The following is a 24,374-nucleotide window of genomic DNA, read 5'->3' on the forward strand; positions in this document are numbered from 1 at the left end:
CTTTTTCTAGAAAATGATTAATTGTGAAATAATTAACAATATTTGTAAAATTATTTTTACTTAAATTGGTAGAAGAAATATAAACAGAGGATCTCCAAATGTATTTTAACGAAAAATGTTACAAAAAGTTTATAATTCAATAAACGCCATATATTTGCATTCTCCACGCCAAAAATTGGTTTATCAATTTTCCCAAAAACTTGGCAAAAATGTGCCAAACTTTGTAGTGTTGAAAAAGAAAGCACTAAATAATGTACAATTATTTGTGTATTTTAATAACTTATATACGATGAATTAGAAAATACATAAAATAGTATAGACCAACATTGTAAATGGTTTGAACTTATTTTATTTTATTCGAAGTTATAGAATATTTTTAAATGAATGAATATAATATCTTTTTACTACAAATAACATATTTTTTACGCATTACTATTGTAAACTCATGTATCGTAATATGAATAAATTTCACGTTTAAAGTATCGAATTAACGACAAAAGAACATGTGTGAAGACTTCATCTTAGAATTTTAAAACTAAATCGTACGCAAGGTTCAAGTGTAATTCTTCTCATTAAATTACGAATTCATATTTTGTAAAATCACTCATCGGCAACAGGTGCAGAATGCCCTTGAAATTTTGATTATAGGTATTCATAGATTTCTATTGGCCAAAAATCATTATCTTTTTGCTTTTTGAAGTCATTACGCAAATTGAGAATTCTGCGGAGCGCATTACATACAAATGAGATGATCGAAGGCCGATGTTGGAAAACTATTTGGTTTCATATTCCGTGCACGTGTATTAAAATTTTAGCATTAATTTTATTAGTGATTTTATAATATTGTCTGATTAGATAATCCTCTTAAACGTTTCCTGTTTATATTTGGCAAGCATAGGTACTTAGTTATTAGAATATGTATATATACATACATTTTTTTTATTTTTTTCAGAGGTTTCTGAACATTTTGGCATACCTTAAAAAAAATTGATGTATGTGTGTGTATGTAGGTGCGGTAACATTTTCGCGGATCCGCGGAGCACGCGAATCAACTGATTTGAATGATTCAAAATACATTCGATTCCTATTAATTGTGCTGATTAATTTCTTGACAAGGCAAGTTCAGTCGTTTCGAAGATACGGGGCAAAAATTGCCAAAAATAGCACATCAGTTTTTGAGAGAATGAAGCGTCGAAGATATCATTTGGCTCTATTAATCACGTGATCGATTTTCAAGGATTTTTGGGCGCCTTTCTCTCCCCTTAGTAATATTTAAAATTACTCTCCCCTCCCCCACCTAGAATCTAAAAAACATAAAATTTCTGGATTTAAAAAAAAATCATTTTTTATTAAATCTAGGTGAAAAATAAATACACGTGTTATTTTATTTGACCCTCTCTCCCCTCAAGCGATAATTCGTGATTTTTCAACAAACTATTCCTTTCCTTTCAAGCCTCACGTAATTAATGCTCCCTTAGATTAGATATTTACAGCAAATTATAAGATATTTTATAGAGATTTCAATAATAAGTACAAAATTAATTTACATTTCTATAAGTTCCGTGCCAAGATTCGTAGGGGATGAAAATCACCTGGCGTCGCGGCGCTGTCGCGCTTCGATGTTTCGTCTCTAAAATAACCACGAAGTGCAAAAGCGTAAACAATTCAGAATTATCAAACGTCTTAAATAATTCAGAATTCTCAAAAATGATTTTTTCCAAATTTTCAAAAACCTTTAAAAGTTTTAAATTGTGGCACAGAAACTTTTAGTAATTTGCCTAAAGGCAATATGCCATGCACCACTAGTTTTAAATTAAGTAAATCAATTAACATGCTAAATTAAATAAAGGTACTTAACTAAGTCTTTTATCGACTATAGAAATTTTGTTATAAGCTCCTGTATTTCTTTATTAGATCCAACGTGTCATGGGCTACACAAAATATGGGCCTTGATAGCTGATTTAGATAACTCTACCGACCCTAAGGGGTAGGGTAATATTTTTGTCAGTTTTTTTTTCATATTATAGAGAAGTACAAAAATATCGTACAAAAATAAATATAATACAACAATAAGACCTTAACCACTACACGCAATTTGCATTTATTGCTACAATGGCATACAAATCATGTCTTGTTTTCTTGTAAAGATGTTTTTGCGGTAAAAAGTATAAAATTAATATAATTACTCGTATAACCTCTAACTCTGCACTAGTTTAATTAACCAGAATATTCTATAAGCATTTATTGCGCACACGTGGATTTCATTTTAAGTATCGAACAAATATAATAATTACGGTTGAACACATTAATATGATGATAAATTTAGAAAACTGGTTTGAATCCATGTAACTTTTGCTTCCTGCTTGAAGGATATTCTCATTGCTCTGTATTTGTTAGTATTTGAACGTGCTCTGGCGAAAGTGCGGCATTACATTAATTGATAGCAAAACGAGATCGGATTTAGCTACAGAATAATGTTTAACAATATCGTGTACATATTCAATAACAGACTTTTTACATGATATAGTGGAAATGTAAACATGCTTCCAATATATTCATAAATACACATATGAATATGTTATTGATCTATTTATGAATTTTGATATTATAACGATCAGGCGTTACATCCATAAGAAACTTATTGAATTATTATATATAAGTATATTTAAATTCTATTTGTTTCCACAGAAGCCTAGCTTCTATTCAATGAAAAATTATAATTATAATAGTATTCCATTGTTATTGATAAAACTAGCAGTATTTTAGGCCAGGGTATTCCCTCTCACTATTCTTCTCTGAATCGAGTTGGAGTTTAACTCACAATCAGCTTACGAACCGACCCTAGGACAGTTCTATCCATTTCTTTAATATGTTAATAGTCAATACTATTTATAAAAATCGGAATATATAAGAACCAATCTTATTGCAGAATGACAACTAGGATTTTAGACAAAATGTATAAATTTTGAATAAACTTCTGTTAAAAATTTATAAAACTATTGCTATTATTAACAGAGCTTGAAGCTCCACGGGTAAAAAAATTCACCATCGCAATTCGGAAATTAGTAAAGTTAAGATTTTTTAACAACAATATTTGAAAGTAGAGGAAAAAAGATGTCATCACCTTGATTGCCTCGATGTCTCTATCCGGAGAAAAACGGCAATGTTTGAAAATTCATAACAAAAGTTTTTTCTTTCGTTGCTAGTTTTTTTGGTTATGAGCACTATGGTTCAGTTCACAAGACCTTAATATAATTCATAAGTATATGTTATTTAATTGTTTTGTAAGATGAATTGTTAATTTTAAGTTAGATCCAACCATTTCCTTTATATAACTTCTATAAAAGCTTGCACCTAGTTAGGGTGAAAAGGACCAATTAAACCTTTACCATTCCAAATTGTAAAGAATAAAAAAATATCGAATAAAAAAGTAAATTAATTTAAATAAAGTAACTTTACCAAAGTTAAATTAAATAAATAGTTATACCAACTTTGCTGATGTTTATTTCTGACAAAATACTAGATCAAGGTTATTTACAGTGTTATTTTTGTAAAAAATGCACCATTAAAATTTATATTTTGCATTGGTAGAATGATGTAGCTATTATTTTGTAAAAACCATTTGAAACTGATATAAAACATTGGACTTGTTTGTCCCCTGGCCGTCCCAATTTACCCTGCCTATAGGGTAAAAAGGACCAGGTTACAAATTTTGAAAAACAGCAAAAAGAACATATTTTTGCAATGAGGAAGTAGCTGGGAGTTATACTGAACATAGTCAGATATTTGTTCCTATGATATGTGTAATTTGTTGTGTTATAATTGTTTGGTTTGGTTTTCACAATATAATTGTTCAAAATCAAAATAGAACTTTGTGCACCGTCTTATATAAGATGTTAACTTCTAAATAATCACTTTTAGTATTTATTATCATAATATGAGTTAAATTGTCACTGTGCGTCATCAAATGAGATGGTACATATAAAGCGTTAATATTATTTTTTTCGGTACTTTAAATCTGCGGTACTACTGAATAGATGAAATATACAGTTAGAAAAAATGCACATATTTATTATTCTAAACCCATGTCGAAATCAAATGATTACATTGTCATTTATCTCATTCTGTAGCGGCCGATCCCGCGAATTCTCATTTCGATGAGCCGCCGCCGATATTCGTCTGTAGTGACCACTCGGACCGCTGCTCCTTCTGCCAAGTGCGAGACGTCGAATCGTTGATTAAAGTTGTGAACTTTCTAAAATTATTATTACAAAATTCATACAACTCGATATACAAGGTGCGTTTTGCAACGCTCAAGGCCTGCCAGACGATAATTGTTATTTAGATGTGAGGTGTTGTCTGTATGTGCGTGCGTACACATTTACCAGATATTTAATATGACATAATATCCCTTGGTGCAATTTCTTGGATTTGCAAGTTCCCGAAAAGGAAGGCGAGCCCACCGCGATCCACCGGACTTGGAAATTGTCGTCATACGGAACTTGTATTATATAGTGTGATGTAAAATTTCTTTGCCTTATCACGCTTACGTTTTCGTGTCGCGCTATTAGAATGGTTTTAATAATTTAACGGCAAAAATTACAATCCATTTAAACTAAAGCGTACCATTAGAGCGTGGTAGACTTAAATTTAAATCCATGATCCATGATACTTTAATCGTGCGTCATTCCAGGAAGGGTAGTGCGGGGCACAAAAGTGCAATTTTGAACAATTATATTGTGAAAACTAGACCAATTATATCACAACAAATACCACATATCAACCAAACAATATTCAGTATAATTATTTTACAAAAATTTGTCACTTGGTCCTTTTCATCCTATAGGCGGTTTAAAATAATACAGCCTGGTAGCACACAGGTTTAATGTCTTATTTAACCTGTTATATAACTACATTAGAATAACATAGACTAACTATTTAATTCAGCCAATGCCAAATTTAAATTTCATAGGTATATTGTCAACAGAGATAACACTGTATATAACCTTGATCAGGTATTTCCTTAGAAATAAGCATCAACAGATGATTTATTTAACTTCTCTCTTGCTTTTTGACTTAATTTAACTTCAAAATTGCTTTTTGACTTAATTTACTTTTTTAATCACTATTTCTTATTGTTTAAGAATTAACGTAAGAACCCATTGCAGACTTATAATTCGTATTAGAAACGTATTATAATTCAGTCAATATTCAGTATTAAAATTAATTTGGTTGACTTTGGACTTTCATTTGTAATGTTGAGAAATCCATACAATCACGCCTTATTTTAAAAATACTTGATTTCTCTATCTTATAGAAATATTACTATAATTTTCTCTTTTACTATTTTATTATAATTTAATCCTAGTAATACAGTGAATAGCACTTTATCTCCTTTTGATTTAAGATATTTAAGTTATAATGCTTTGGTATTGTGTATGGAAAGTTTTATTTCAAAACTAAAATAAATAAATAAATTTTATTTTGGGATTTTATATGGCTGAATCGAAAGCATTATATTATAAATATTTGGTTAACTACAGACAAGTTATAATATCTTTCTTTGGGATTAGACTTGTGTATATTTTTCTTTGACAAAAGCCTCTTATAGATAGATGCACGTTTGAAAAATAATTTTATCAGAAAATCTTCATTGTTTATTAAATTCCTTAGTTTCTACAACAAATACATAAGAACTCCACGAGTAAAAAATGTATGAAAATCTAATATTGCCGAATTAATTAATATCATAGACTTTTAATGCATAATTTTGGTTATATTTAGAGAAGGTACTGTTTATATGAAGTTTCAATGCACATGGAATTTATGAATGCATCTATTATAAATTAAGATATTTCAAAGATGTGTGAACTATACGATATATTATACAAATAATTAATAAATCATACATTTGTTTGAAAATTGTGGCCTGCAATTTATGACCGACCTCTCTTGTAAGATAAAAAATTAAGCGCATTGTGTTCATTAGCTTGAACACGTTATGTCGATATTATAAAATAATAGTTTGAAACTATTCAAATTTTAATTTAAAATCGCGTTAACCTTATATTCAGCAAATTGAGTTAGATGTTTATAGATGATTCATGCGTGACAATGACCTAACTTTTTGTTATTGTTCAGTTTTGACGTACGATTGATTAACTTTAACGACCTGTAATAATAATATCTGATCTCTCTATTTTGCAATAAGATTACTCTTGTTGCGAAGCTTTCGTTGTTTGTTTGAAGAAATTAAAAAGAATATAAATATATATATAAATTTAAATGGCAGTTAACGGCGTTAATTTGGGGCAGTTGATGTGTTGCGCGTTAAACATTATATTAGCACTAATTTATTAGATCTAATATGATATATTTGATATTTTTGACTTTGAGCAATTATATTGTGAAAACTAAACCAATTATATCAAAATAAATACCATATATCAAACAAACAACTATCTGATTATGTTCAGTATAACTCCTGGCTTCTATAATTCATTGTATAAATATGTTTTTTTTCTATTTTACAAAAATTTGGCACTTGGTTCTTTTTAACACATAGGCATATAGAATGAGACAACTAAGTGGCAAATAAATCTAATAACTTATTTTTAATTTTAAAAGTATTTTACGAAATAATAGCTGCAATATTCAACCAATGCAAAATATAAATTTTATGGATACATTTTTCACAAAGATAAGACTGTATATAACCTTGATCTAATATTTCGTCAGAAACAATCATCAGCAGATTTCGAATAACTGTTTATTTAACTTATCTTACTATTATTATTTTATTCTATTTAGAAATTGCTTTTTTTAACGTAACTTACTTTTTTATTTACTATTTTTATTGTTTACAATTTTACCAGGGTAAAGATTAAGTTGGTCCTTTTTACCCCACCCACATGTAAGTTTTTATAGAGGTTATATAAAAAAATGTTGAATCTAACTTATAAATAACAATACATTTTATAAAAGAATTAAACGTCGTAGACTTTATATAATATTAAGCTAACTACTAAACAACAGTACTCACAACCAAAAAAACTAATAACAAAAAAATATAGTTGTGTTATAGATTTTCAAACATGATAGTTTATCTTCTGATAGCGACGTTGTTTGATTTAAGCTGATTCAATATCTTTCCCCTCTACTTTTAAATATTGTTGTTAAAAAATTCCTCATTTTGCTTGTTCTGGAGATATATAATAGGTATTAAACTTTTCACCCGCAGACCTTTAAACCTCACACTACTACCCTATAATTGAATCTGAATGAAAATAACTTATAATAGTCGCAAATGCTTGAATTTTAAAATTCCATGGTGGGAATGTCTAATTAAATCAAATATTTACATTATATCACAAACTAAGTTGCAGAAGTAGTAAATTTATTCAATAATATATATTTATTTGTTCCTTATTCAGCAGTTTCAATAGTTTATAATTGATGTTTATTTTAAAATCTTGTTGCTATTTGCCCATTTACCATAATGCACAAAGTGATCTTTGACAAAGAAACACACAGCCAGTCGCATTATGTTTGGAATAATGAGATGCACAAATATTTATCTCGAGATCATCTCCACGTTTTCTAAGTTCTATAAATAAGAATCCATAACTGTTTAGAAGATGGAATCGATTTAACCTATCTAAGACGTTTTACAGATGCTGGATTAGTTTACTTTAATACAACACAAACATAGTTCTATTGGTTTATCCTTTACTTATTAAATATTATTGATTTGGAACATACCAAGGACGTCGTATGTCATATTACAGTTTTTTGCTTCAAACTGGATTATCGATAACATATTTAAGTAAATGATTAAGAAATGATTTGTTCTAAAAATGTGCCATCGAGTTATTGAAAACTACAATTTGGTTATTCAAATTAAATTATTTTTCATTTATTTATAAACAAACTTCATATGAAAATGAGTTACATTGTTTTATAGATATAAAATTGTTTTATAGATATAACATTGTTTTATATATTTAAAATGATGTTCTATATAAAAATAAACGATATATACAATTATTGTATTACATTTTCAAATATTGCATAAATGTAAAATGTAGTTTTTTAAATAATGTGGCTTTAGTAAATCAAAAAAATTTAGTTAATTTATTTTGATAAATAATAAATTTTAATGTTAAATATACTATTTTTACATCTGTATAAGTCTAGGTATTTGTAAGCTTATGAAATTATTTTGCTTTCTGAAAACAAAATGTAAGATGAGAATAGAGAAATACCTTGTACAGGTCTGTTGTTTTCAATTGTTAAGTGATTTATCATTTAATTGTTGACCACCAATAATATAATTTATTAATTTTTCGTAAGGTAAGTTAGAGTAATCGCAAAAACATCCAGAACAAAAATTGTAATATATCTTTACGTTTCAAAGCTACTGAACATTTTGGCATAATTTAGCAAAAAGCGTGAGTGTGCGAGTGTGTATGTATGTGCGGATACAATTTTTCGTCGACGATTTGGAGAACACAGATCAACCATTTGAATAACTTAAAAAATATTCGATTCCTATTGATGGGCAGACATGCTGATTAGTTTGTAGCCAAGGCAGATCCAGTCGTTTCGAAGATAAGGGGCAAAAGCTGCCAAAAATGGAAATTCAGTTTTTGAGAGAACGGAGCGTTCGATTTGAATGATTCAAAAAACAATTTACTTGTATTGACGGGAAAATCAAGAAATGTTTAACTTTTTGGGAAGGCAGCGGACCTTTTCGGAGATTCAATAGAAAAAGTAAACACTTGGCCGTCAAAATTGATCATAAGAGATATGCGTACTAAATTATCCGATATTTTATAAAAATTTTGATAATAAGTACAAAAATTTGTTTACATTTCTATGGGTTCCACAACGAAATTAATATTTAACCGTTATGCTGGAACGCGGCGCTTACGCGATTCGTCTCGCCTGTGAAGCTATGCAGCGCTTTGAAAAAAATAAAAAAATACAAATTTTCCACAAGTGTCGAATTTTCTCAACATTTTCAAAACTCTATTTTTTTCAATCTTCTCAAAAAAAAATTAAAGCTTTTAAAAATTTTGAATGACTGTAGGGAATGTTACAGCAATGCAATGCATTGGTTTTTAATTAATTTTCGTTGTTAGAATGATTATTTATAAAAAAATAGTAGATAGGACTATAAGGAGTCATGCATATATTTCGATGCAAATATCTCACATCTCGTGACAAATTCTCGTTTTATTTGTGAATAAAAAACGAATTAGTTCGTTCGAATCGCGGTTTGTGGCGGTTTGTTACGCATGCGGTCAAGAACCGAACGCATAGTTCTCGTTTTCTTCGCACCGGAAATGGAAGAAAGTGAAAACCCGGCTGGCCGGACGGACGACAATAAGACTCCGACGAAATGCATCAAATACCAGCTAAGATATCGGATAGCAGAACGATTTCATAACGATCTTTGCCTTAGGCTTAAGATTAGACTATTATAAATGAAAACTAGTGGGGTATGGCATCGTGCCTTAAGGCAAATTGCTGGAACTTCCCGTACCGTAATGAAATGTTCGAGGAATACTGAATGTTTTCAAATAGATTTTTATTAATATTGTAACATTGTCTAATATTTATAAGAATTATATAAACTAAATTGCAAAGTTGAAAATATTTGCTTAAAGTATATTAGAACTATAGTCAGAATTAAAAATAAAATCTGAATTATTTTCGATATACAAGAAAAAAAATTTAAAAAATGATACAATTTTTTTTCCAAAATCAATTATTTTGTTAAAACAAGCTGAAAGTTCTTTTAATCATTTAAATTGGACGCCTAGTTCTCTCAAAAACTGCCATTTTTGCACATTTAGCTCTGTATCCTCGAAATGGCTGGGCCTGCCATTGCCAAAAACTAATAATCACTTCTCCCAATCATTACTAATTGAATGTTTTTTAGATCATTCAAATCTGATGCTCCATTCGCTCAAAAACTCGATTTTTATTTTCCGCACTCTTTGCTCTGTATCTCCGTAACGGCTGGATCTGCCTTTGCCAAAAACTAATCAGCTCTTCTCCCTATTAATAGGAATCGAATGTTTTTTGAACAATTTAAATCTGTTGATCCGTGCGCCCGAAAACGTGACTGGAAATTTGTATCCATACACACACACACACATTCATTTTTTCTGAGGTATGCCAAAATGTTCAGAAACCTTCAAAACGTCGAGAAATGTAAAAACTTTCAATTTCGATTTTCGGCCCATTACAATGACTTACCCTACGGGAAGTTAATGCCCTACGGGAGATTACCAGGAACGTTTAAAAATCTATAACCAAAGTATTTGTTTTTTGTTGTAAGTTTTTATAGTTGTGAGCACTGTTGTTTAGTTTACGAGACCTTTAAGTAGGTATAAGTTATTTAATTGTTTTATAAGATGCGTTGTTAATTTTAAGTTAGATTCAACCGTTTTTTTATATAACGTCCATAAAATCTTACACGTGACTGGGGTAAAAAGGACCAACTATAACTTTGCTCTTGAAAATGTTTAAACAATAAAAAATAGTAAATAAAAATGTAAATGAAGTTAAAACAGCAATTTTACAAGAGATGAATTAAAGAAATAGTTATTCTAACTCTGCTGATAAATATTTCTGACAAAATAATTGATCAAAGTTATAATACTAATATTAGTATTATTATCTCTATAAAAAATGTACCTATGGAATTTATACTTTGCTTTAGTTGAATAATTTAGCTATTATTTACTAAAATGCCTTTAAAATTAAAAATAAGACATTGAACATGTTTGCACCCTGACTGTCCTATTTTACCCCGCTTTTGGGGTAAAACGTACAAGGTGACAAATATTTGAAAAACAACAAAAAAGAATTAAATTTCTACAATGATGAATTTGGCGGGAGTTTTACTGAATATAGTCAAATATTTGGTGTGTTTGATATGTGCTTTTTTATATGTAAATATAATTGGTTCGCATTTCACAATATAATTGGTCAAAGTCAAATCCAACTTTTGTGCCTCGCCCTATATATATATATATATATATATATATATATATATATATATATATATATATAAATATATATATATATATATATATATATATATATATATATATATAGAGAGAGAGAGAGAGAGATTTTAATAAGTTTAAAACAAAGTGTATTATATTAGTAAGTGTATTACCTTTAGCAATTTATTATGACGGTTGACGATGGCAATTTGGCTAAAAGTTATAAATATTTTTACAAATTATAAACTAGAAGATACTGATGTTTTGTTTGATTTTCTTGTAAATATTTAAATATTTCAATACATTTATTATATTAGATTATTAAAATTACATTACCACCTATTAGACCAAAACTTTTGAAAATGGTTCACCAATCATTCAGTTTTTTTTAAATAATTCCATATAATATCGTGTTAAAATATATTAATCTATAAACAGTTATCATATAAATTTGAAACATATTTCAATTTACAAAGCTTACTATTCACACCGATGTAACATAATTTATTAATTATTTATATATATATATATATATACATATATATATATATATATATATATATACGAGTATATATATATATTTAAAACCGCTCCGGCAACCTGACATCGTGTAGTAGCAATGTCCAGTTTCACTTAAAAATATAGATCAAAAATATCTTTACAATTGAAAATAGCACATTTCTAGCATTGTGGTGTGGAATGGCAATGGGAAATCTTTTTTCCCTAAAACGAGTTGGTAGTACTACCCATTATTTTTTAATTTAATTTTTTATATCAATGCATGAAATACCTACGTATGGTTAATATGAGTGTTGTTCATAATTAATAATAAAACAAAAACATGCTGTAATTAGTAACCCACAAAAGTATCCTGCTCTGTTACGACACAAAATTTACCCATTAATTAAAAATTCAAAGTACAACATTTGTTTCGCAATATCATCACTAAATGGTTGTCTAATGACAAATGATCGATGGACAAACAGTATCTATTTAAGGGATATTGGGAAGTAGTTAAAGTTGCAGAATGAGTTGCAATTAATTCTACTGCTCTCGGTTTGTTATTGATTGTTTTACTCTAGTTGGAGTTTGCACGTGGTATGACTGTTGACATTTTCTCCTAAGGAGAATAGAGCGTATAAATTGCTCTATTGATTTTTTAGGAACGACAGTAATGTTCTGTTTTATTTGTAGATGTAATGTATAAAATATGAATAGTATTATAATCAAAAAATTTTAAGTTTGAATACACTACACTCTTTTTTTACTAGCTTTATTAGATTATGTTGAGATTACAAGCTATGTTTCGTCCAATCGCCCGTGTAAATTTTGTATTATAATATTTATATGAGCCAAATCGGCAAACATTATGTTATGATACTGAAGTTATTGCATAAAGGCCAGTATTATTTCATCTAACTATTCACATATTAAATTTGGTAAATTATATTTTTATAAAAATTTCAATGCACAAAATTTAAATGTGCACTAAAACACTTGCAAGGGTAGCATTATTTAATAAAGATATAATAGTAAATAAGTTTATTGGTACAAAGTAAAACTGAATATATATATATATATATATATATATATATATATATTCAGTTTTACTTGAAAATATAGTAAATATATACTAAATATATTCCCTGATTCAAGTTTCAAATCAGCTCATGGTGCTGTCGTCTACAGGCAGTCTAGCCTTATCATTTCCTTATTGTAAATTTTGGATTTTGAAGATGTTTTTATCATTTTATCTAATAATTTTATAGGACTAATATACTGTAATTCAAAATTCAAAAACACAATCAGTCACTTAATAAATAATATATAAAAGCATTTCTCAAGTAACTAGATATTTCTCTAGACATTTTTTTCCGCATTAAGGAATTGTAGGAACAATTCCTAAACGTTCTATTTTTCCGCTATATAAGTCTTTTCTATTAAACGATTATGATATGTCACAGCCACATATTCCAGCAAAACCATATATAATAAATATTGCTGAGAACTCATTTAATATCAATACCATTTTCCTATATATATATTTGTCACAAATCTATTATTACGAGTTCGTACACAATGAAGTATTTCATTTATATCAAATTATTTTATTTTATAATTAGTTGCATTCCTGAACGCAATCATATTAATGACATTCCTAAATAATAAATAATATAATCAAAAATATAATAATATAAAGTCATAATTAATATGCATTAGAATGAATTGTAAAATTTCAAGAAATAAATTAGAATTTGTTATATAATTCAGAGCTGATGTTAAGAATAAATTGAAAACAGAAAATTTATTTTGGGAGTCTATATTTAATAAGCAAATAATTATATTATAAACACAAAATTATTTTTTTTTTGCCTTGAGAATTATTGGTGTATGAATCATTTAGAATAACAGTCTATTTTTCAGTTTTTAATTAGGTGCTAATATTCAACCTTTCTTTATCTTAAATAGTTAATTATATATTTTACATATTTTGTTTTTTTTATATATTTTCCAAATAAATTAATATATAATTTGGTACTGATACAGATCAATTCATAAATATTCAAAGTTTGAAGTGCTAATATTAATTCAAGGTGTTGAATTAATGTGCATAGTTCTTGTCTTAATCATTAATTTTGTTCGTCGAATCTATTAAAAATTATTTGAAGTTCGTCGAAAAAAATAATTATTTAATTATAATTGACGTAATGATTACATAAAATAAATGATTTATATTTATTTTTACTCAATTATCTGTGGCGGGCATAGCTCAGTCAGTAAAGTGCCCGACTCATACGACAGGGATCCTCGGATCGAGTTCTGTCACCGACATAGTAATTATAAAATTAAGTAGAACTTGAATTGTTGGGTTGAATTTGAATAAAATTGGAGGTAAGGAGAAAAATCAAGATTAGAATCCTAAAAAATCAGATTTAGTAGAAGAGAAGAATGAAGAAATCAGTTATAAAAAAGTTAGATGGTTACGGTTGTGCCAGGGTACGTTAGTGACAGTCACCATAACAGCTAAACTATAGTGATTTTGGCATAGGGTCCAAAGGGGGAAGATGTGGATCACATTGTTTAATGTTTTGCAGTAAGTTGAACAATTGGTAGTTAATTACCAGCAATTAGTTTATCCGTAGATAATTTAGCTCATTCATAATGACGTTGTTGTGGGTCTTGTCCTTTGCGGGTGAAGATTAAACAGATGAAGAAAAATCTAACTTAGCTGAGACAAAATGCAAAAGAGAAAAAAAAAATTCATTTCAATTTCCTTGTATTGAATTTCACAAAGATTTCTTGTTTAAAAGATTGTTTGCTGTATGTTGTTATATTATATTCATGAGCTTTGATTAAATGATTAAGTTGTGTTGTGTTATATATTTCTGGCAATAAATGTCGTTATAAACCATTTTGGTGTTTATAACCAATATTGTCTGTCACAACCGTTCTAGGAGTGTAGACTGTTGTGACACTCGCTATTGTTCTTGTATGATTTGATTTTAAGATCAATATATCGTATTTAAGGACAGTATTTCAGTGGACAAATGTTCAAATTGCTATTTAATTTTTTTCTCTTCCAGCTAACTGGTAAATTAACAAAATTATGACTGAACAAATAAAGTGGCACAACGGTAGCTATATATATATATATATATATATATATATATATATATATATATATATGAAGATAATAAAGAATAAAAATAGTAAATGTTCTAATTGTAAGTACGTGAGGATAGTAAAAAACAAATTATCAATTATTCATATAGAGCATTGACTTAAATGAAGAATGTATTTTATAGCAACTTATAGCTGTTCTTTGTATGCATAAAATACATTGATGAATTACTCCTTTGTGATAAGTACACTACAGTTGTTTACTGTATTTTTCTGATTTAAATACTTTTCCTATCAAACTGTGCACGTAATTTATCACAAATTTTACATTGCAACATACTGCAAAAAACAATGCAACCTATGGTTATATTACACCAGTTGCTTATAGTTAAAATTATGACATGTCTCTATATTACTCGACAGGAAGACAAAAAACTTGACGAGCGCAATTTTTACGCAGGAATTTTTTAAAAGCATCGAGATAAGGAAAGAAAGTGCATCCTGTTGGAATGACTTTGTGGAATTCTATGCGATAGTTATTTGTCAGATAAATAGTCTTGAGTCTCGTTAGATAATGGAAAATAAAGATGTATTTCATTCAAAGCAAATACGTTTTTTTTTCTTTCGCAATTCATTTATTGGTGGACGCGTGTCTGCGGAACGCCCGGAGACATATTATCGCATTGGTAATTAGCCAAGTATTACGGGTGCGACCTATATACACATGAAAGCATAAAAGCGTACAAACTTTTCAGAAGTTTTAAAATAGATACCGACTATCGTTATAGATATCAAGAATTTTTTAAGCTTTACACCGGATTTTGCCAGACGGCTGAACAACGAAATCACACTTGTTTGAAAGTATTATTATGCAACCATTTATTATACTATGCGAAATTTGCATTATGGACTTACCAAAAAAAACTTGTTTTCAGAATCTTTTCAGAAGACTTATGTCAATAAATTTAAAAAATCATCGATAGTGAAACCATTTCTTTTCAGTTATAGAAGTTGTATTACTGTATATAGTTGTGTTTAAAACACATAAAATATTACATGTACCGTATAACTATTTTATTATTCGCAACATAAATTAATCTGTCTATGAACACGTTTGTCAAATATTTGTAATACTACATCCGTTATCCAATTTTAGTAAATAATTTGCATTCCGAATAAAGGAAAGTTGAACATCGTAAATTAAACTACTTTATGTTTACGATTATATAAATGATATAAGCGTTGTTAAATACTTTTAAATAAAAAACATTCGAGGTTTATATATTCTCAAAGACTAAATTAAAATTTCTTATTTGGTAATCATTTTCCAAATTGTGTATATAAACACATATAGAAATCTCAAAGGAATTAAGAGCCACATATATGTAAATATTCCACATGTAAAGATATGTTGAAAATGCCATTTACAATTATTATGCACACTCAAATATTGTTATACTTATGATTCATAATTCATGATTTCAAATAGTAGGGGACACTGGGTACGTTTGTGCCATTTTTTTGATCAACTACTATTTTGTTAATTAACCAGTTATCTGGGAGAAAATTAAATTAAATGGTAATTTAAACATTGATCTACGTCGAAATACTGAAATACTGTCCTTAAATACGATGGATTTGACATAAAATCAAATTGTACAAGAAAAGAATGTCATAATCGTTCACAACCCCAGGACGATAGGTATGAACACCAAAATCGTTTATAAAGACTTTTCTTGTCAGAAATATATAACACAACACAACATGATTATTTAAACAAAGCTTTTGAATAAAATATAACAAACATATTAAACAATGTAAACAAGAATTCTTTGTATAATTTTTGTTTTTGTATTGCATTTTCCTTTTCCTTTCTCTTTTGATTTTGTCTTATCAGGCAAAAAGGACAAAAATGTTCACAACCGTTCCCACAAAATTTGTCACAACCTTATCCAATGCACACTTTTCAAAACAAATCATCGTTATGACTGAGCTAAATTATCTACGCAAAAACTAATTACTGGTAATTAACTACTTATGTTCAACTTTCAGCAAAATGACAAACAAAGTAATCTATCTGTATACAATTAACAGTTATTATTAAAATAATTCGAACATGGAAACTTCAGATTATGTTTATGTAAAGCCCTGACTGAAAGCAATAATGGAAATTTGTTTGAACACGAATGCTTCATCTTTCTCGCTTTGGGCCCTATTTCAGAATTAGTATAGTTTAGCTGTGATGATGACTGTAACTACCGTACCCTGGCACAACCGTACCCAGTTTCCACTAAGGTTTGTAAAAATGGTAATTAATCGAGCAGTAGTTTGTTTTAATTATAAGATATATCGAAAGCAATATGACAGTAACGTCTTCGATATTGAAATTTCCCGCTCGTAATTTCCATGAGGCCACACGATGCTAATTATATTATTCATATGGAATTAAGTACGCAATCGATACAATCGACAGACTGACCAAACATGCGTTACGCAAGTTGAATACTCGCTACTTCATTTTCGCTAAACTGTCGCAAGGCAATCACAATTGATCGATTATCAGTGATCGATTTAAGGAATAAGGATTATACACTGAACAATATTTCATTAATCAGCGATTTACATCAAGCACAAATATAATATGAATATTAAAATATTTGTAAAATTGTAAATATTAACACACCCGATGGGAATTTCGGTGGGGTTAGGCGGCGTCACACGCGACGGTAAGACAGACATCCCAATGGCCGGTTCCTGCCTTACGTTATCCTTCTTGAGCTTTCCTTCCGTTTTGGCCAATTAACAGTTAAACTTCACAACGAAATTGTACACTACAGCAACACACTGTACTTAATTTAAATTAATCCACTTGTAATCAGTAATATATAATCCACCGTTCACCAAGCCGTGTTTCGAATGAGAGCGAATCGGTTCCGTCGACGGTTATTACAACACAGACATTTCGAAAAGATTTTGAATAAATAGCATGCTAGTACACTTTCGCGTGTTGACGGACGGCATGCGCGATTTTGCAAGAGTGTCGCCTCTCCGACTGTTCTTTCTTGTATACTTGAACGAACTGACCGGTGGAAACGATTCCGATACTACGCGAGGTCTTGCGCTAGCCCCACTCCGCGGCCTCTATCCCGCCTTTGCTCTATTGTCGCCTTCTGGACGGACGACACATCACCCATCCATCAACCCATCGTCTCTTCGCGTGCGCGGCAACGATGATGCAGCATCTTTGGACACACTTTTGGGGATTTTGCACTTTTTTGATAATTCTTTCATCAAATATTCGCCTATTCTGTTCAAAAGCAGTACGACTCTGTAATTACCATGTCTCTATTGTTTAAGATTCTGATTTCGGCGGGGAACAAAAGTACAATTTGACTTTGAGCAATTGCACTGTGAAAATCAAACCAACTACATCGAAACAAATAAATAACTGACTATGTTCAGGATAATTCCCAGCTAATTCATCATTGTAGGACCGTATTTTTTGCTATTTTTCAAAAATTTGTCACCTGATTCTTTTTACTTTATGGAGGTACAAAGCACGGCTAAGGAGCAAAAAGATCCACTATTTTATTTTAAACATGATTTATGGCATGATAGCTACATTATTAACTTCCCGTAGGGTTAGTTATAGAAATGGGCCAAAAATCGAAAATGAAATTTTTTGCATATTTTCACGTTTCAGAGTTTCTGAACATTTTGGCTTTGTAAAAAAGGATGTGTGTATGTAGTATGAATACAATTTTTCGTCGACGTTTTTGGGAGCAGTCAACCGATTTGAATTATTCAAAAACCAATCGATTCCTATTGATGAGGAGACGTGCTGATTAGTTTTTAGCAAAAGTTGGTCGAGCCGTTCCGGAGATACAAGGCGAAGAGTGTAGAAAAAAGAAATCTAGTTTTTCAGAGTACGGAACAACCGATTTGAATGGTTAAAAAACATTATATTCGTAATAATGGGGAAAAGTGGTGATTAGTTTTTGGCAAAGGCAGGTCCAGCCGGAGATAGTGAGCTAAATGTGCAAACAATGGCAGTTTTTGTGAGAAGCCTCTGATTTGAATGATTAAAAAAACATTTTGCTTGCATTGACAAAACTATTATTTTTGGAGAAAGCTAAATTTGTTTTTTGAATATCGCAAATAATTCGGATTTTAATTTTAATTTGCCTTATATTTCTAAAGCTTACTTATATACTTGAGATAAATAATTTAAACTTTGCAAATCAGTTTATCTAATTCTTAGAAATATGAAATTCTAACTCTGATTCATTAAGTTTTGTTTATTCACTTTTTATGTAAACTTATATAAACGTCATCGTTTGATTCATAAGCTCTTCTCTTTTGTCTATAAAATATAAATAATGAAAGTTACAGTATTTATAATAATATAATTGAAAACATTTAATATTTTTTGAATTACGAAATAGAAATTTGCCTTAAAGGGTTACACCACCGTAGATTTTTCGAAAAACCAAAAAAAAAAAAAAATTTAGGTCTAAAATATACTTTGAACCTTTCAGAATATGAGGATAAATATTTCATACTTATAACTTTATTTCCCATGCGTGTCGGACTGCTCCGAACCGACACCGCTCAAATACATTAACAAAAAATATTATAAAGCTAAATGACAACGTGTATCTTCTTAAATATCCTAAAAATGTTATTATAAAGCATTTATATTGTATAAATAAACTGTAAAAGCATTTTTAAGCATTTGATAATCGGTAAAGAGTCTGCTCATATAAGGATTCACTATATGATATTGCTGATTTGATGCGGCTCGCCGAAATGGGTGTGGTACCGCCTCGCCGTTTTTAATTTTTTTTTACAATTACATTTTATTTTGTTACTTCAAAGTGCAATAAATAACTATCCTTGATATCATGATTATATTACTTTTTCTTCCGCCCGAAAAGAAATGGCCAAAATATACGTTTTTTTGCTGGATGCCAAGATGCTACCACTAGTTTATTTAATGCGATGACGTTATTATTAGGTTGAACAACAGAATTGAACTACATAATCTAAATAGGTATTTTTAAATATAATAATCAAATAATTATCAACTCGTATTATTATCATAATTTGATGCTTTGGTATGTATTTTGTTAAATTTATCACAATCAGACTTAGTCTGCATTGAAATACAAATATTATAAATAAAGTGAATACAACTTTTCTTTCAAAAACATATTTCATATGCACATTTTTTGTGTCTGTGCGGTCTAAATGCACAAAAGATCGCACTGGATACAACCCTCATACAGAACCTTGTCAGAAATATTCATCATCAGAATTGGAATGATAATTGAACTGTTTTTTTAATTAAAGCCGTCTACTTATTGTTGTTAAAAACTTTCTAACTTTACTCGTTTTCGAGATAATGGCGGTGGGTCTTCTTACCCGCGGTCCTTTATCTCTGCCATACTCTAATGCTCATTCCATGTATTGTCCAGATATAAAGTAAAATAGAGTAGGAGAAGATACTATGTGTAACAATTTTTGAAGAGGGAAACCTAGCATATAACAATAGAACATAGATCATCAGAACAGAGGCAATACCAAGAGCAATTGAAACATTTTTTTTGTTATTGCCTATAGAATCATTTGTTTACTTCATTTAAAATTTTCTTTAATCTAAGCATATTTTAGAAAACATAGTTTTTTCATCATATGGAAAGGATCATTTGCCTTTTCTTAATAAAATTATAATCAATTACGGATGTACTCTTTTATACTAAAAAACTTCAAAATTTAATAACAACATATTTCTTTTATTAAGTGTCACTTTTTGCTTAAGTCAATTTCGTAGGTCGGTATATGTTAAGGTCGTCATTCCGCGGCAGTTTTTGATTAACTAATCGTTTGAAAAACATTCGTAATTATTAGTTTTGGGATTAATGTTCTGATGCTGAAGAATGCAAATATCCTTGTTCTATTAGATAATCATTGAACACATTGCGATTCTATTTTGATGATGTGAGGCTTTTGTTGTTTTCTTCATGTTGCATGGAATTTTTCTGAAAGGTCATATGTCATTGTGCAAAAACGTTTAGTCCAAACATCCATTAATTTGTTGTTAAATACAACAACTATAAACACTTCAGTCCTTCAATTTGTCAATTCAAGCTTTGTAGAATTTAAAATCTAAACTAGTGGTGCATCGCGATTGTGTCTTAAGGCAGATTGCTGAAACTTTCCATACAGTAATTGAAAATTTGCAAAAGCTTTAAAATTTATTGAAAACTTTGGAAAGAAAAGCTTTTGGGAATTTTGAAAAAAAATAGACTTTTTAATAAAATTGATTTTTTTAAAGCAAATATAGAAGCGCTTCGTTGCAGAGTCACGGTTAAACATTGAATATTTGAAAAGTTGGTACTTATTAAAATCTCTATAAAATATCTAATAATTTAATTTGCATATGACTAATGATCATTTTTGACCACCAAACGGCATTTTTTCACCTTTTTCATTAAGTCTCCGAAATCGCTGGACTTGTCTTTTCAAAAATTTAATCAGTTTTTTATGTAGTCAAAATAAGTAATTTTTTTGAAATCATTCAAATCGGACACTCTGTCATAAACTGAATTATCATTTTTGGCATTTTTGCTCCGCATCTTTCGAAACGGCTGGACCTGCATCTGATATGCACGTCTACTCATCAATAGGATTTGAATTATTCAAATCGTTTAATCCGTATTCCCGAAATCACCGATGAAAAATTGTATCCACACACATACGCCTTTTTTATGGTGTGCCAAAATGTTCAGAAATCTTTGAAACAATTTAAAAAAAATAAAAAAAAATCATTTCCGATTTCATTGCGATTACTATAACCAGGGCCGGTCCTGGGGTAATCAGCGCCCGCATTCAAGATTTGTTCTAGCGCCCCCCCCCCCCAATAATTTTACTGTTTTAACAGTTTTTCATTAAAATTATATAAACATTTACGTTAAGTTTTTTAATTAATTTTTAATCATTTTGGATCTAGTACACAAAAAATTAGATATAATCTAAAAGCGCATAAAATACATTGATTTTAAATTTATTTAGACGATTGAGACGATTCGCGGGTTGATAATAATCAAATATTTTTAAATTCTCAATTATTTCTAATGGATGTGTAATATTAATATTTAGACTTTGAAACATTTAACTTATTCATTTCGCGATTTATTCTATAGAGCTAATCACGCCAAAAGAGCAAAAAAAAACTAGTCTATGATTTTTAAACATAACACTCGTATTTCCCTAAGGCGTGCGCCCGCATTTTTTGCATGCATTGCATTCAAGGTAGGACCGGCCCTGACTATAACTTACCCTACGGAAAGTTAATTATATGAATCATGTAAGTTGTGACTTTATAATTTATCTCTGTGAATTCATTATGAATTATTTCGCAAAAATTTTGCATAAAAAATTAAAAAAAATATAAAAGAAAGTGAATTTAACACTTGCAAACATTTCAGTTGCAAAATGAGTTGTGAACAAAGGGGAAAATTATTATAATAATTTCTAAATGTACGAGTATTTGCTGTTTTTATTGACCATGTCTCTATTGCATCATAAAGTAGCAGAGTATTTATCGTTCGCATTTGTAACACATTCGTTGAGACAACAAGCTAACGAGACCTTGTACCATCGAAAAGAGAAAATTTGACGTCGATCGAACAAAAGCGTAAATCTTTTCGATAGTATCTCTTGTTCATTATGACGATTTTCAATATAAAGACATTGAAATAAATTAAAATAACCTCATGCTGCGTATTTATTGTTAACTTTATTTTGTAATTTGATTTTAAGTTTTTTAGAACTAAATTTTAATAAATAAATTTTATATTATTTTCTTGTTATTGATAAATTTAATCGAATTGAATTAAAAAAAAATAATTTATTTTATAAAACTATTGAACCTCAAGATTTAGTTTAAACTTGCATATTTCTAGAGATTTCGGTACTCTATATAAATATAGAGTACTATATAACAGTTAAAGTCGAAATTCGAACAAAATGTCTCAAGCCGTCATTTCAACTTAATAGTTCGAAGTCGAAATTCGAACAAAATGTCTCAAGCCGTCATGTCAACTTAATAGTTATTGTATTAAACAATTGTCGGTGAAAAACAAAAATAATTAAGAACAACATTATATAAACTCCAGAAGCGTATAATTTCAAACATGGTAGAGCGGGGCACAAAGATTCAATTTCACTGAGCGAGTGATATTGTGAGAACCAAACCAATTAAACCACAACAAATAACACATATCAAACAAACAATTATCTGACTATGTTAATTTATTATTATAGAAATGTGTGTTTTTTACTGTTTTTCAAAAATTTGTTACCCCGTCCTTTTTACCCCGGACTAAAATGGAAAGTGCAGAGGGAAAACATTTTAATTTTAGTTCACTTTATCTGTTGTAAACTTGATATTTTCTACTTATTTTTTTTTAATTCACTATTTTTATTGTTTACTTTGCCGGGGTAAAGGTTCAGTTGGTTCTTTTCACCCCACCCACGTGTGAAGTTTTATAGAGGTTATATAGAATAAAGTGTTGAATCTAACTTCAACTTAACAAAACATCGTATAACGATTCAGTACTTTATACTTAAACATTATATGAAGATCTCGTAAATCAAACAACAGTGCTCATAACCCAAAAACTAACAACGAAAAAAAATTCTTTTATTGTGGATTTGCATACATTTACGTGTATCTTCCGATACAAAAGTCGTAAGAATTAAGGTGATGGCTGGTTATACATATTTTTTCCTCTACATTCGAAAATTTTCGTTAAAAATTTATTTGTTTTTGAGATATCGGTGTTGGATCTTTTTACCCGCAGACTTTTAAGCCCCGCTCTACTCTATACTACGCGTTTTTACACGAATATTCAAACTTACAAAATAGTTACTTAATCACTTATTCACTGGGATGACATGTATTATGTTTTTTTTTTTTTTTTTATTTCTGTTAATTTTAACAATCAGATTACAATACAATCTATAAGTTAAAAGTTATGGTATTGAAAATCAAAATCAAAAAGAAAAAAAATAGAATAAAGGAAATTAAAGAAAAGAAATAGAATAAATGAATGAATAAATAATAATTAAAATAATAGTATTAATATGTATTATGTAAAACAGTTTTATAGATAAGCCAAGAAGCCTTGATTAGTGAGGGTTTTTACTAAATGAATGAATTCGTGCGAATGCAAGAGTGCATTTTATTTCATTTACTAAAATATTCTTTGTTCGGTTACATTTGCATTTTTCTGCACTTTATAAAGATTTTTGATAAAAATTGAGTCGATGATTTCCGTCGTTAACGTAAACAATTATACGGATCCGCTTTGAGATCTCTAAATTTTTTTTTCGCATATATTCAATTTTTTAATGTTCACCATACTGGCTTGCATTTAAAATGACTAATAAAATCAATACCATTGGTAACAGTCTCTATGTAGAATATTTCAATTAGAAGAAAAGCTTCAAATATTCATAACATGTTTAAAATATATATAACTAATTACTATGAATAGTAATTACTAAAAACTGTTTTCAGGCAGGTTGTAGAAAGTTATATTTTATACGGAATGAATGTTTTTCAGAATAAAATATGCCCCAATAAATTCTTGTATTTTTGGTCACATTTTTATAATTGTACAAGTACCTACTAACGTCGTAAACTTCTTCGTTTCTTAGGAAATT

General features: G+C 29.1%; 1 protein-coding gene across 1 annotated transcript in view; it reads right to left on the minus strand.

Moving 5' to 3' along the window:
* LOC113378684 (ABC transporter G family member 23) overlaps nt 1–17,695 on the minus strand; it is a 92,587-nt gene extending 74,892 nt beyond the window's left edge. The window contains exon 1 of the mRNA XM_026619239.1: nt 17,326–17,695. Within this exon, the coding sequence (XP_026475024.1) occupies nt 17,326–17,381 (56 nt within the window). The 5' untranslated portion in view covers nt 17,382–17,695. The remainder of the gene's footprint in view (nt 1–17,325) is intronic.
* Between the last annotated feature and the right edge of the window lie 6,679 nt (nt 17,696–24,374).

This window comes from Ctenocephalides felis, unplaced genomic scaffold (genome assembly GCF_003426905.1).
Source record: "Ctenocephalides felis isolate EL2017-DRISC unplaced genomic scaffold, ASM342690v1 CF-g0.4_SCAFFOLD_01886, whole genome shotgun sequence".
NCBI classification, from domain to species: Eukaryota; Metazoa; Arthropoda; class Insecta; order Siphonaptera; family Pulicidae; genus Ctenocephalides; species Ctenocephalides felis.